A 17,141-nucleotide genomic window follows, 5' to 3' on the forward strand; every position below is an offset into this window, starting at 1 on the left:
ATCAACTCCTTTCTACATCAAGTAAGGGCTTTTCATTGATAATAGTAGGGTTCTGTCTTCTTTCTTATTAAAATTTTAAACTTTACAAAGTTTACTTTGAAGACCTTTCATTCCAGGAATTACCATGTTTGGAATTTCTTCCCCACTTTTACAACAGATTCAGCTAAAACAACTGAAGTCATCAGCATATAGATTCTAAGTACATCAAATCCTAAACTCAGAAGAGGTTAAAGACTGAGCTCTTGTGGACCACCACCTAAATGATAAATTCATTTGTTAAACATCACTTTGCTGACTGCACTTCTACACATGGGTTGGGCTGACCTCACAAGTCATTCATCTATCCCTAGTTCCTTAGTGGCCGACACATTACAGAGAATAGAATTCTGTTAAAAACTTCCCCAGATTCATGATAGACATAGTGGCTAACTCTTCAATAAATGTTTCTGCAGATGAAGACATTGGCAATACCTCTTCCAAGTGCAACGCCCAAGTACATTTCAACTAGTACAATTCTATTCCTAAGGAGTTGTGCTATAACTCTTTTGTTAACTTTCATAATTTGAGCCTCAACTTGTAGCTTCTGCCCTCTAATACATTTTATTTGCCCTTGTAACAATTGATGATTACTACCAGTAGCAGTAATCATAAAAGTAATTAAAAAATGATTCAATAACAATTATAAACCATTAAAAAGAAATCATCTGATATTTACTATAAAACAGAATTCAACTTACAGTAGATTTTGATTTCAAATTTACTTGAAATAGATAGTGAAGTGTATTTTCAAAAACATATTCTCGACCTGGTTTTTCCTTTGTCCAAAATGTTTCAAACAATTTTGAGAAGTTGTTCTTCAAATTATCAGCAGTATCAGGCAATGATAAGAGTAAATCTAGAATCAAGAAAAAATTAATTGCATTAAAATTTAACTCCATACAAATAATTAGAAAATTAGCATATCTGTTGAGTGTGGCATATGAAATATTATACTGTACTATAGTGTATACCTACAATTTTTAGCAATCACAGTGTATAACACAATATATCTTCACTGACAGGAAAATAAGGATCAGCTTATCTAGCTTCAATTTTGCATTCGGACTTCATCAAAGACCAAGTACCCTCTTTAAATGTTCACAAAGGAACTGCTTAACTTGACAATTGATTTTTCTAATAAAAATTATTTGCATATTATTTGCCACTTCATCAATACATCACTTATCTCTTCATTAGAAACATACTACAGAATCACTCAAACTTTTCATCAACAAAAGACATGATCAGCTGACCAGCTATTTATTGAATGTATGACATCGAAATTTTCAGTCTATTCTTAGATGGTCAACAGACACAAAACACTATTCCCATACCATGCCGAAATCAGTTTCAAAACACAACATATCTTCAACCAACACAAAATGGATCACAGAACAGTGCTCCAAGAGCAAATGGAATGGAGAGAGGCCATAGTTAATACAATAAAGATAACAAAATTAATTGCAGAATAAAACCATTAGGTCAGCGACTCAAAAAGCCACAACCCACCAATGACCACATCTAAGAAGTACAGCATAAACCACAAAACCAAAGTAGCAAAGGGAAGTAAAAATTTTATGCATACCCTAACAGTTGAGGGAACCCGGGGAAGAGGTAGGCCCAGGAAGACCTGGGCTGAGGTGGTGAGGCAAGACCTTCGTACATTGGGCCTCACCGAGGCGATGACTACGGACCGAGACCTTTGGAAATGGGCTGTGCGTGAGAAGACCCGGCAAGCCAAGTAAGATCGTTGCCAGTGCCCCTGGACTGGTTCTTGTGCGGTTGGCACATGAGATGCACCATTTTGAGCGTGGCCGTTGCCAGTACCGCCTGACTGGCTCCTGTAGGATTTTCGAGCGAGATCGTTGCCAGTGCCCCTGGACTGGCTTGTGCGGGTGGCACATAAAAGACACCATTTCGAGCGTGGCCGTTTTCGTGCGGGTGACACGTAAAAGCACCCACTACACTCTCTGAGTGGTTGGCGTTAGGAAGGGCATCCAGCTGTAGAAACTCTGCCAAATCAGACTGGAGCCTGGTGTTGCCATCCGGTTTCACCAGTCCTCAGTCAAATCGTCCAACCCATGCTAGCATGGAAAGCGGACGTTAAACGATGATGATGATGATGATGATGAAGAATAAAATTGATTAATAGATATAATAGAATAACATAAATAAATAAACTGCGATTAAAACGCAATTAAAAATATTATAGAGCGGTACAGATATAGTGGAATAAAAATATATATATATAGAAAAAATAATATAGAAAAAAACAATAAAATAAAATAAATACATAGGGAAACGTAGTAAAATAGTTCATTCGTTGAGGTTAATGGCTAATAAAAGTTGAAGTTTAAATTGTACGAAAGTTCATTACTTCCCTCAGGACAGCAAATTTAGCAGGTAAAATTGGATTTTACCTGCTAAATTTGCTGTCCTGAGGGAAGTAATGAACTTTCGTACAATTTAAACTTCAACTTTTATTAGCCATTAACCTCAACGAATGAACTATTTTACTACGTTTCCCTATGTATTTATTTTATTTTATTGTTTTTTCTATATTATTTTTTCTATATATAAATATATATTTTTATTCCACTATATCTGTACCGCTCTATAATATTTTTAATCACCTTTTAATCGCAGTTTATTTATTTATGTTATTCTATTATATCTTTTAATCGATTTTATTCTTATGTATAAAATTTTTACTTCTCTTTGCTACTTTGGTTTTGTGGTTTATGCTGTACTTCTTAGATGTGGTCATTGGTGGGGTTGTGGCTTTTTGAGTCGCTGACCTAATGGTTTTATTCTGAAATTAATTTTGTACTTTTGTCTCAACTAGTTTGAGCACTTCTTATTACAGCCCTGTATAAATTCTATTAGTTTCCTAATACAAAACTATTAATATTGAATAATTATAATAAATATAATTTGATATTTCAAGTTACACTGAGGCAACTAGAGGGAGTTCATGTCAAGTGATGTGTGAGAAAGAATTCTATCCATCAATATGGAAATAATTATCAGTGCACTTTGAATCATCATCATCATCATTGCCGTTTAACATCCACTTTCCATGCTGGCATGAGTTGGACGGTTTCACTGAGGACTGGCGAACCAGAAGGCTGCACCAGGCTCCAACCTGATCTGGCAAAGTTTCTACAGGTGGATGCCCTTCCCAACACCAACCACTCCGAGAGTATAGTGGGTGCTTTTAGGTGCCACTGACATGAGGGCCAGTCAGGCGGTACTGGCAACAACCACACTCAAATGGTGTTTTTTACGTGCCACCTGCATAGGAGCCAGTCCAGCGGCACTGTCAACAACCATGCTCGAATGTTGTTTTCCACATGCCACCGGCACATGTGCCAGTAAGGTGACGCTGGCAACGACCATACTTGGAGGTGCTTTTAACATTCCACTGGCACGGGTGCCAATCAGGCAGTACTGTCATCAGCCATGTCAGCGATTTTGATTTCACTTGCCGCATCAGGTCTTTGCAAGCAAAGTTTATTGTCCAATGAATGAAGGGTACTCGTAAGTGGGCTGGTTATACACCACTGACATAGGCCACAGGTTATATATATATTAAACAATGATGATGATGATGATGATATATATATATACATATATATTTTAAATTTTTGGACTAATGGGTATATGTCTATTAGTGTGTTGAAGTGTTGAGTAGAGCACTGGTACAGTTAGAGCAACCTAGTGTTATCCGCAGTTGGGGTATATTTCAGTTGGATCTACTTCAGGAACTCTGCAGTATTAGTTGAGATAATAATAATAATTTCTTAAGTAACCAGAAGATAGATTTGGAATTAATTTTTATTTTGTACATTTGTACATTTCAACCCATCCTGCTATTGCCCCTTATGGGTGGGACTCCATTCAATATGTTGTGTTGCATCCATTTTGCAGTCTGGGTTTCATTAGGTATATCCATACATAAAGTTGTGTCTCGCTAAAGATCATGAGTTTAGGCTGTCATGTTATATGCCTGTCTGGTTAGGGAATGAAATATTGCTACAATTTTCAGTTACCATTATCTTTCCATAATAAGAATCTGTAAACAGCTGTCTTCACTCATACGCATCACATGTCCAAACCAACGCATTCTCCTCTCCTGCATACCACATTTAATCCGCCTTATGCTCAACTTCTCTCTCAACACAGTTGTGCTCTGTCGGTCATGCACACTGATGTTGTAAATCCAACTGAGAATGCTACCGTCATTCCTCTTCAGCCTATGCATGTCCTCCACAATCAGAGCCCATGTCTCACTACCATGGAACATAGCTGTTATCAATGATCATACAATCTACATTTCACTCTGAGAGAGAATCCTCTTGCTGCTAACAGAGGTAGTAGTTCTCTGAACTTCTCCACCCTATTCTTATTCTAGAAACAATCCTTTCAGAGCAACCACTACCATTACAAATTTGGTCATCTAAATAGAAACTATTCACTACCTCAAGAGAGCCTCCTTGGCATTTGAGAGAGTTTAAGTCTCTCATGCTCTTAGTACTTACTGTTCCTGTGCATCTGCCACACATGACTGATAACCTTCCCATCATTCCACTGCATCTCTTATGCGTCCATAGTTTACACTTGGTGCAGCAAATGGAATTACATCTCAAGAAAACGTATCTATATATATATATACATAGATGTGTGTGAATATATATGTATGTATGTATGTATGTATGTGGGTGTGTGTGTGAATGCATATATATATATATATATATATATAATAATATTATTAGGGACAAAATCCAAAATTACAGGTAAAAAACTCAATTAAAATCAATTTATAAAAAATTAAATTGAGCCTTATAGATAAAGTATATATAAAATATATATAGTTTTAGGGAAAATAACCAATTTTCAAGAACTCATCGATGAAAATCCACTATCACATATAGAAAAATTAATAATTAAAAGCACAATAAATGAGTATAATATAAAGTAAAGTAAATATCATAAGATAAAAATAATAAAAAGATTACACGTGTTTCATAACCAATTTTCAAATAGAAAAGAAATTTAAATCGATTAAAATCAATTGAAATTATCTAAAATAAGTTCTATTCAAAAATATAGCTACTCGTCAGATCGTAAGTAGAACAATAATTAGATATATATCTCAACCAACAATAAGTACCAAATGAATTAATATGATATACTTATTATATAAAGATAGAAAAATTATTTTAAAAATATCATAATATCAAAATAATAACCATTCAATAATCATCCCTTCATCCATAATAATAACATGTATATTATATACAAAAAGTTTAAGGTTTTATATTACAATGACACGACGATTTTGATAAGACTAAATCAATAGTAGTATTTTAGTTTATTTCATAATATTATTTAATTTACGACTATTAATATTTTTATTTATTTATTATATATTAGAATTTAATATTTATTAATATGTTTTATAAGATAACTATAGTTTTTTGTTCTTTTTATGTTGTTAGTTATATAAATTTTAAATTTTTCATTCATTTATTTAAGTATTATTATTTCATTCATGCTTTCGTATTCTATTCTCTATTTTAACGTTCTTTTTTAACGTAGTATTTTCGCGCGAACTCTTGCTTAAAACGCTATAGCTATTAGATAACGTCTTAGTTTTTCAGTTTGAATTACGGAAAAATTTGGATAAGTACTGTTTTCACTTTGCTAAAGATTTTCTACTATTTGAAAATAATATGTATTCTTGTTTTTATACTATTCATTTGGTTCTTTATAGATTATTTTAATAGATAACTTATTTAACACTATATTATTTAGGAGTTATAGTTTCATTTCAACATAATATTAGAACTTCGATTGGAATAGTGTTGATATATTTTCGATTATTTTTGATTAATATTATTTGATTAATTATTAATCTTTATAGTTTATAATATCGTTAAAGTTTTTTTTAAATCAAAACTTTGTATATATATATAAAGTTTAACCTTTTATTCTTAATAATTTTTTCTTTCCTAATTTTTTCATTCATAATTTTTTCCATTCATAATTTTTTCATTCATATTTTTTATTATTACGTTTGTAGAAATAAATAATCTTGTATTTTTCTATTATTCAATTGATCTTTAATCATAATTAAATAAACGTCTTTAGCTTTAAATAGTATAGCTTTAACTATTACACCGGTTAAATATGTACTAATTTTATCTTCATTATTATTTTAAACTTAAACTTCGTTCAACTTGTATTTAAAACAATGATAATTTAAAACAATGATAATTTAGGTAAGATGTTTTTTGTATATAATATACATGTTATTATTATGGATGAAGGGATGATTATTGAATGGTTATTATTTTGATATTATGATATTTTTTAAATAATTTTTCTATCTTTATATAATAAGTATATCATATTAATTCATTTGGTACTTATTGTTGGTTGAGATATATATCTAATTATTGTTCTACTTACGATCTGACGAGTAGCTATATTTTTGAATAGAACTTATTTTAGATAATTTCAATTGATTTTAATCGATTTAAATTTCTTTTCTATTTGAAAATTGGTTATGAAACACGTGTAATCTTTTTATTATTTTTATCTTATGATATTTACTTTACTTTATATTATACTCATTTATTGTGCTTTTAATTATTAATTTTTCTATATGTGATAGTGGATTTTCATCGATGAGTTCTTGAAAATTGGTTATTTTCCCTAAAACTATATATATATATATATATATATATACTTTTTATTAAAGCTGTAAAAACATCACAAAAAAACTGTGCATCAGAGTTTCAAGTTTCCTTTTGTTGGACACCTATGATCGAGACAGGAATAAAATTGTGATAGTACATGTAATATATGATTTGATATAATTCAATTTCATAAATAAGCATTTGAGTTTGATCGGGTAACTTATTTTTAAAACATAAATGGTGTTGTATTCACTAACAACTGGACAAGTGATGGCTGTATAAATTGAACAGTAACATATAAATATATTATATTATATAATATCGAAAAAACCTTGAGTGAAGGGAGAAATGCATGTCCAGAAGAGATTAATTAATAACTAGAGGCGTAAGTTTGCTTCTACAAATTAAAAAAAACCATAGATTAAATAAGTTCCTAGGTTGAAATATTCAATAATGAGTTTATGGTATATATACACACACAAACATATAAGTCTATGAGTATGTATACAAAATACATAGATGGATACACACACACACACACGTGTGTGTATTTATATATATATATATACATATATATATATATATATATATATATCTTTATATATATATATGTATATATATATATATATATATATATATATATATATATATATATATATATATATATATATATATCTTTATATCTTTATATATATATATATATATATATATATATATATATAATCATCATCATCATCATTTAATGTCCGCTTTCCATGCTGGCATGGGTTGGACAATTTGACTAAGGACTGGTGAACCGGATAGCTGCACCAGGCTCCAATCTTATCTGGCAGAGTTTCTACAGCTAGATGCCCTTCCTAACACCAACCACTCCAAGAGTGTAGAGGGTGCCTTTACGTGCCACCGGCACAAGGGCCAGTCAGGCAGTACTGGCAACGGCCATGCTCAAAATGGTGTTTTTTACGTGCCACCTGCATAGGAGCCAGTCCAGCGGCACTAGCAACGACCTCGCTCGAATGTTTTCTAACGTGCCACCGGCACAAGTACCAGTAAGGTGACGCTGGTAACGATCATGCTCAAATGGTGCTCTTTACGTGCCACTGGCATGGAAGCCAGACAGGTGCTCTGGCAATGATCACGCTTGGATGGTGCTGTTAGTGCTCCACTGGCACAGGTGCCAGTCATCGAATATAGTTCAATTACGATTTTGATTTCACTTGCCCCAACAGGTCTTCGCAAGCTGAGTTTAGTGTCCAATGAAGTAAGGATACGAATAAGTGAGCTAGCTACACATCTGGCAGAGGCCATGGATTATGGTTTCACTTGGCTTGCCGGGTCTTCTCACGAACTGCCTATTTCCAAAGGTCCTGGTCACTAGTCATTGCCTCGGTGAGGCATAATGTTCGAAGGTCATGCTTCACCACCTCATCCCACGTTCCCTCAACCACTAGGGTGAGGCAGTTTTTCACACAGCTATCCTCATCCATTCTTGCCACATGACCATACCAGTGCAATCGCCTCACTTGCATACCACAACTGATGCTTCTTAGGTTCAACTTTTCTCTCAAGGTACTTACACTCTGTCGAGTATGCACACTGACATTACACATCCATCGGAGCATACTGGCTTCGTTTCTTGCGAGCTTACGCATGTCCTCAGCAGTCACGGCCCATGTAGCATGGCGGTTTGTACACATGCTTCATACAGTCTGTCTTTTACTCTGAGTGAGAGGCCCTTTGTCACCAGCAGAGGTAAGAGATCTCTGAACTTTGCCCAGGCTATTCTTATTCTAGCAGCTACACTTTCAGCGCACCCTCCCCCGCTACTAACTTGGACGCCTAGATAGCGGAAGTTATCAACTACTTCTAGTTTTTCTCCATGGAATGTGGAAAAGGTTTTCTGCACATTTTCAGTGTTTATTGCTCCTGAGCATCTGCCACATACAAAAACTATCTTGCTAGTTAGCCTTCCTTTAATATTGCTGCACCTCTTATGTGTCCATAGATTACACTGGGTACATCTTATGGAGTTTCTACCTACGCCTTTTCTACAGATCGAGCAGGGCCATCTACCTGAAGGAGTTTGTGGTTTGTCTACCTTCCTACTTATTAGGACTTTGGTTTTAGCTAGGTTGACTCTAAGGCCCTTTGATTCTAGTCCTTGCTTCCACACCTGAAACTTTTCCTCTAGTTTTTATAGTGACTCCGCAATTAGGGCAAGGTCATCAGCATAGAGGAGCTCCCAGGGGCATCCTGTCTTGAATTCTTGTGTTATTGCCTGGAGGACTATGATAAATAGGAGGGGGCTGAGGACAGAACCTTGGTGGACCCCTACCTCTACCCGGAATTCTTCACTGTACTTGTTGCCAACTCTCACTTTACTGACAACATCCCTGTTCATGGCTTGCACAGCTCTCACTAACCATTCATCAATCCCTAGTTTCCTCGTTGACCACCAGATAAGGGAGTGGGGGACCCTGTCAAAGGCTTTCTCCATGTCAACGAAAGCCAGGTACAGAGGTTTATCTTTGGTTAGGTATTTCTTCTGCAGCTGGCTTAACAGAAATATAGCATCAGTGGTGCTTTTCCCTGGCCAAACCCAAACAGCATCTCATCTAAACTGACTTGTTCCCTAATTAGTTGGGCTAAGACCTTCTCCGTGACTTTCATTACCTGATCCAACATCTTGATACCTCCGTAATTATTTGTATTTAAAGCATCACCTTTACCTTTGTAGCAGTTGACTATGTTGATGCTACACCGGTCACTGGGTATGACTCCTTCATGTATCACCTGGTTAACTATATGGGTGACTAGGCTATAGCCGACACTGCCAGATATTTTGATCATCTCTGCAGTGATTCCTGATGAGCCGGGGGGCTTTCCCTGTTTTCATACTCTTAATTGCTTTATCTACCATGGTACTGTCAACTCGGATAGCTGGTCCCTCTGTTGGGTCGATATTCGACAAACTCTCTTTCTCCCATTCATTCTCTTTATTAAGGCATAGGTTGGACAGTTTCACTGAGGACTGAGGCTCCAATCTGATCAAGCAAAGTTCTACAGCTGGATGCCCTTCCTTACGCCAACCACTCCAAGAGTGTAGTGGATGCTTTTTACGTGCTACCGGCATGGGAGCCAGTCAGGTGGCACTGGCATCGACAAGGCTCGTATAGTGCTTTTTATGTGCCACCGCAATGACCATCAGATAAGAGATCTGGGGACACTGTCAAAGGCTTTCTCCATGTCAACAAAAGCCAAGTACAGGGGTTTATCTTTGGCTAGATATCTGTCCTGCAGCTGTCTTACCAGAAATATAGCATCAGTGGCGCTTCTCCCTGGCAAAAATCCAAAACTACATCTCATCTAAACTAACTCTCCTCCTAATTAGTTGGGCTATGACCCTCTCCATGACTTTCATCACCTGATCTAACAATTTGATACCTCTGTAATTATTTCGCTCAAATCTGATGTCGATGTTACTTATTTGGGTTTGAAATAAAGTACTTGATCATTTAATAATCCTAGCTTAATCCCAGGCAGCGCCGGGCTATACTGCTAGTATATATATATATAATGGAAAAATTATACAAAATGTATAAATAGATGATGAGTAAAGTATATATATATATTGATATACTAGACTACCTGTGACTTGTTGGATCACTGAGAAACACTGAGTTTGCCAGCAACAAAGTTTTGTTTCATGGGTTTTTTTTATTTCGCATGCTTTCAACAAATGTGACATCGAAATCACGTGTAAACAGCTCCTTTCCTAAGAAAAGGAAAGATTTGGCTGCTATTTGTTGCATGTCCCGCTACCACATAACAGGTATTTCAGGTCTTTTACCGCAAATAGCTGTTACATGGTAGCAAATCTTTGGAGGTGAGATACATTGAATGCACTTGAAAAAAACCTATGGAAGTTACAAACAGGTCTTTTACGAAATATTTACCATATCTTTAAAGTCATTTTTACTTAAGAAGATTTTTCAAATATGCCAAAAAAATTTTTAATGTAAATGTGCATACCCGTCAGAGTGTAAGTATCTTGAGAGAAAAGCTGAACATAAGAAGCGTCAGTAGTGGTGTGCAAGAGAGACGATTGCGCTGGTTTGGACATGTGGTGAGAATGAATGAGGATAGCTGCGTGAAAAAGGGCCACTCCCTAACAGTTGAGGGAACCCGTGGAAGAGGTAGGCCCAGGAAGACCTGGGCTGAGCTGGTGAGGCAAGACCTTCGAACATTGGGCCTCACCGAGGCGATGACTACTGACCAAGACCTTTGGAAATGTGCTGTGCGTGAGAAGACCCGGCAAGCCAAGTGAGATCGTTGCCAGTGCCCCTGGACTGGCTCTTGTGCGGGTGGCACATAAGATGTACCATCCTGAGCGTGACCGTTGCCAGTACCGCCTGACTGGCCTTCTAGGGTTTTCGAGCGAGATCGTTGCCAGTGCCCCTGGACTGGCTCTTGTGCGGGTGGCACATAAAAGACACCATTTCGAGTGTGGCCGTTTTCGTGCGGGTGACACATAAAAGCACCCACTACACTCTCTGAGTGGTTGGCGTTAGGAAGGGCATCCAGCTGTAGAAACTCTGCCAAATTAGATTGGAGCCTGGTGTAGCCATCCGGTTGCACCAGTCCTGTCAAATCGTCCAACCCATGCTAGCATGGAAAGCGGACGTTAAACGATGATGATGATGATGATGATGATGATTCACTTGAAAATAATTCAAAAACACATTAAAATATTGTCTGTTTAAAGAAAGTTAAAATATAAATACTTACTGTACAAACAACTTACATTTTTGAAATCATATTCACTTTAAAATATTTCTAAATGATTAAAATATTGAGTTTAACAAACGTGAAAATAGAAACATTTACTGTAAAAAAAAAAAATCGTATTTTTCGTTGTCAACTCACCATCTAATAGAAAGATAGAAGTTCAGGAGAAGATTATTTTAAGAATGTTTTCCCATTATGCACCGTTTTGGGTATTTATACCCTGAAAATCTCTAATATCTCGAAAACCACTTCACTGATTTACATGAAACTTGTATGTGTATACATATGTATACTTATATATGTATAAGTGTATTGCTACATATAATAATATATGTAGTAATATATATACATATATGTATGTGTATATGTGTGTATATATATATATATATTTATTTATGTGCAAATCTGAATGTATTTGCATATGTGTGTGTGTGGTTTTACGTAGATCAAGATACATGTGTATCTTGATCTACGTACGAATCTATGCACATATTTACGTATGTTATGTTTGTATATTTATGTATATATACACATGTATACCTGCGTATATGGGTTCATATATATAAATATATAATTTCAATACGGAGTAAATAATTCACAAAAAAATAATTTGCGAAGATACCATTGACTTTGTTATTATCTAGTGTAACAATTTAAAAATGATAATAATAGAATCAATAATATAGGCGACTGCAGGTCCCAAAAAGGCATTAAACATCTGAAGGATTAAAATTAATCAAAGGACATACTAAGTATGTCTACCTGCTGGAAATAACAGTCAAAACTCTTATTTAAATAGCCAAAATACACTAATAATAACTCCAGAAATCAACTGTCCAAAGGCAAACAGGCTAAGACAATCTTTCAGCATACATTCAAGTGTTTGGACTCATATGGACTGGTTTCTGGACTGGCATAATAGCCTAACCTTTCTCAGCATGTGTTACCAACCCGTCGTGTCAAAGTCTGCGCAGCAACTAATTTGTTTTGTGCCAAAATCATGGCAGCCACCAGTGTGAAAATAATTTCAATATGGAGCAGATAATTCACCAAAAAAATAGTTGCAGCGTAGACTTTGACACAACTGGTTGGGGCTCTCTGTCATGAGTCTGCCGCTTCCACAGGTTTCCTCCACAGTTAGAGAATGGCACTTCTTTATGCAGCTGTCCTTGTCCATATGCATCACATGGCTATACTATCACAATTTTCTCTCTTGCACAAAACATCTGATGCGTCTTAAATCCAATTTTTCTTTTAAAGCACTCACACTGTCATATGTACACACTGACATTACACATCCAGCAATGCATACTAGCTTCATTTCTTTCAAGCCTTCACATGTCCACTGTGGTCACAGTTCATGTTTCACTGTCATGCAGCATGGCTGTTTGCACACAAGCATAATACAATCTACTTTTTCTTACCATCAAAGGTAGACGCTCTCTGATCTTCGCCCAGCCCATTCTTATACAAGCAGCTACACTCTCAGAGCATCCTCCTCCATGGTTAATTTAGTCGCCTAGGTAACAGAAGCTATCAACTACTTCTAGATATCCCCTGGAGCTTTTGACGAAGTCTATTCTTTGTACATTCCTAATGTTTATTGTACCTGCACATGTCACATTCAAAGACTACCTTCTCTGTTAGCCTTCCTCTGATATTGCTGCATTTATGCGATCATACCTTGCACTGGGTACATCTTATGAAGTTTTTATCTACACCTTTTGTACATATCGAGCAGGGCCATCTCCCTGAAGGGATTTGCGACTTGCCTGTCTTTCAACTTACTAAGACTTTGGTCTTTGCTAAATTAACTCAAAGGCCCTTTGATTCTAGATCCCGCTTCCACACCTGAAATTTTTTCTCTACTTTTCCAGGGCAGTGAAATGAGGGCTGGCCTGCAGAGGACATGCAAAAGCTTGAAAGAAATGAAGCCAATATGCTTTGCTGGATGTGCAATGTCAGTGTGCATGTAAGCCAGAGTGTAAGCATCTTAAGAGAAAAACTGGGCATAAGAGGCATCAGATGTAGTGTTCAAGAGAGACGAATGTGCTAGTATGGCTATGTGATGCATATGGATGAGGACAGCTGTGTAAAGAAGTACTGAGCTCTGTGAAGGGGACCTGTGGAAGAGGTAGATCCAGGAAGACATGGAACGAGGTGGTGCAGTGTGAATGGTGGGCCTCATGGAGGTGATGACAAGTGACCAAGATGTTTGGCAATATGCTGTGCTTGAAAAAACTCATCAAAACGAATAAAACCATAGTCATGGCTGCTGCCAGTATCGTGTGAATGACACCTATGAAATCGTAATTGTGGCCATTGCCGGTAGCATGATCTTCGAATGTTGGGCCTCACAGAAGTGATGACAAGTGACCAAGACTGTTGGTGATATGCTGTGCTTAAAAAGACTTGTCAAGCCAAGTGAAATCACAGTCATGGCCATTGCCAGTGTCATGTAAATAGCAATCGTGAAATCATAGTTATGGCTGCTACTGGTGTCGTGTAAATGGCACCCATGCTGATGGCACATAAAAAGCACCCATTACACTCTCAGAGTTGTTGGTGTTAGGAAGGGCATCCAGCCGTAAAAACCATGCCAAATCAGACTGGAACTTGGTGCATCCTTCTGGCTTACCAGTTCCAGTCAAACTGTCTAACCAGCATGAAAAGTGTATGTTAAGTGATGATGATGAGTTCTGCTAGAAATTCAGCTATATGAACAAGGTCATCAACATACAGGAGCACCCAAGGGCAGCCCATCTTAAATTCCTCTGTTATGGCCTGGAGAACTATGATGAACAAGAAAGGGCTGAGGATCAATCCCTAGTAAACTCCTACACTGAATTCCTTGCTATACTCATTGTGAACTTTCATCACACTGACACCATCCCTATACAATGCTTGTGCAGCTCTCACCAGCCATTCATCTATCCCTAGCTTCTGCACTGATCACCAGATAAGGGAACAGGGGACTCTATCAAAGGCTTTCTCTTTGTCAACAAAAGCCAAGTACAGAGGTTTATTTTTGGCTAAGTACTTCTGCAGCTGCCTTACCAGGGACATAGCATCAGTAGTGCTTCTCCCAGGCACAAAACAAAACTGCAACACATCTACACTAACTCTCTTCCTCATCAGTTGAGTTATGACCTTCTCTGTAACTTTCATTACCTCCATAATTATTTCTGTCTAAGGCATTACCTTTACCTTTGTAGCAGTTGACTATAATGTTGCTACACTCCCTCTTAGACAACCTGATTAACGATACAAATGACAAGGCCATATCTCAGCAGTGATTCCTGTTCAGCCAGGGGTTTTCTCTGTTTTCTTATCCTTCATAGATTTATCTACCAAGTTACTATCTATCCAGATATCTGGTCTCCCTGTTGAGTCTACATTAAGCAGGCTCTCCTTCTCCCATGTATTCTCTAAATTTAGCAGCCTTTTAGAGTGACTCTTCCAAGTCCTTTCTTTGCAGAGTTACTAACTGCAAGTGAACCATCATCCACACAAATGTATTTCTTTCCTACAACATCACAATTTTCCAACACACTGACTTGCAAACCATAACACCTGAAGCCACAGAACACTGGCAAACTTCTTTTTCTCTGCTTCTCCGCCAGCTAAATATACCTGCCTCCTAGCTTCCCTTCTAGCTACCTTGCTACCACCACCCTTCCAGTTCTGTTTCTTTGCTCTAATGACCGTAGCAACTACACTGTTTCCCCACCATCTCACTCGAAGTTTGGTTGGGACTTTGCACCAGCCACAAATTCAGTCTGTGGCTATCAGTAAGTTGTCTCATAGAAACTTCCAGTTACAGGTCTTTAACTCCTGCTCCTCATTAAATGTTTCAGTTAGGACATCTCTAAATCTCTGACTATTCAAAGGATCCTTAAGTTTCCAGATCATTCTTTTCCAGACTTATCTGCTGCTGTTTAATGACTAACCTATGCTGTGGGGTACATTCTTCACCAGGGAGTCACTGCCTTTTTGAGTAACCATGTACCTCACTTTCTAGTGACAATGTAATCAATTTGCCTAGCTTGGCCACCAGATTGATTGGTTATCAGGTAACTAGCAAGCTTCCTGAAGTTGGTGTTGCAGGTCATTAGATTATTTGCATCACAGAATTCCAGAAGCCTTGTTCCCTCCTCATTACAGGAACCAACTCCATGACCTCTATGCACACCACTGAAGATACCTGGTTGCTACCCAACATGTCCATTGAAGTCACCACCCACAAAGAGAAGGTCATTGTTGTTTGTTTCAGAGGTAGTCAGCAAAAGAATATCATAAAAGCAATTCTTTTGTTCATTTGGCAGACCCATTTGAAGGGCAAAAGCAGAGATAATCGTTGTACTATTTTGCAAAACTAGTCTAAGCTTAAGTACTCTATTGCACACTCTGACTACCTCAATCACCTTATCCACCTATTTCTCAGGTAGAAGTATGCCCACACTACCTACCCAATCACTGCTGCCTTCTCAGAAGATTTTATACATATGTTCGCACATATATATGATACTTGTGGCAGTGAGACATGGGCCCTAAATGCAGACATCATACTAAGATTGGAGAGAAATGAAGCTTGTATGCTCCAGTGGCTATGCTACATCAGTGTGCATGTACGACAAAGTGCAAATGTTTGAGAGAAAAGTTAGGCATAAGAGGAATCACATGTAGTATGCAAGAAAGAAAACTACAAAGGTTTGGTAATGTGATGTGTATGAATGAGGACAAAAATTCTGAATGTTTAAAGTAGAAGGAACCTGCAGAAGAGGGAAATCCAGCAAGACAGAGGACGATAGTCTCAAAATGTTGAACCTCATGGAGGAGATGACAATGGATCAATATATCAGGCAATATGAGGTTCTTGAGAAGACATGTTCATCTCAGCAAAACTGAGTTCAGGAAGTGGTGTGCATTGTGTGCTCTCCACCCACATGTTACATTAATTCACACACATCCCAATGTACCAAACTACATCATACACTACACTTGTCTGTTCCCCACTTGCTGCAACCCAAGGCTGCTTTGTCATCTCTCTCTCTCCTGTCCTCCCCCTGCCAACTGTACTAATGCTATCTGGCCACTCCCCTATATTCACGTGTTTGCCACTAACTGCATTTCCTTTCTCCTCTTTCTTTCACATTCTCATGAACTCCCTACTTACTCACCCTGTCCAATCATCTGTACCACTCCACTTACACTCACTTCCTTGTACCTTGTGAGTATGCTCAGCAACATCTTCACCATCATCCTCTCTCTCTCTCTCTCTCTCTCTCTCTCTCTCTCACTCACACACTCTTCCCAACTGGGGTAGCTATACAACTCCTCTACAACAAGATACTTGTTTCTGCCCCTCTATCATAGTTTACTTTTTTTCATTTCCTGGCACAAAGCCACCTCCCTCAATCAAGGGGTGTTTGTCTTTCAAATTACTTGGTGGTCCCCACTCAACAGTACTAGTGCCATGCAAAAAGCACTCAGTACTCTCTGTAAAGTGGTTGGTGTTATGAAGAGCATCCAACTGTAGAAATCATGCCAAAGCTGATGGTACCAAGACATACAGTTTGTGTGATGAATCATTTTATATACTTATTCTCA

The 17,141-nt window shown here is 37.3% G+C and overlaps 1 protein-coding gene across 6 annotated transcripts in view; it reads right to left on the reverse strand.

The window, feature by feature from the left end:
* The window catches only part of LOC106881212 (condensin-2 complex subunit G2), a 241,358-nt gene that overhangs the window by 193,002 nt on the left and 31,215 nt on the right, over positions 1-17,141 (reverse strand). For all 6 annotated transcript variants that reach the window (XM_089351031.1, XM_089351034.1, XM_089351033.1 and 3 more), the window contains exon 4: positions 738-895. In XM_089351031.1, coding sequence (XP_089207157.1) covers positions 738-895 — 158 coding nt within the window. The remainder of the gene's footprint in view (positions 1-737; positions 896-17,141) is intronic.

Source organism: Octopus bimaculoides, chromosome 4 (genome assembly GCF_046866305.1).
Source record: "Octopus bimaculoides isolate indiv1 chromosome 4, ASM4686630v1, whole genome shotgun sequence".
In the NCBI taxonomy this organism is placed as follows: domain Eukaryota; kingdom Metazoa; phylum Mollusca; class Cephalopoda; order Octopoda; family Octopodidae; genus Octopus; species Octopus bimaculoides.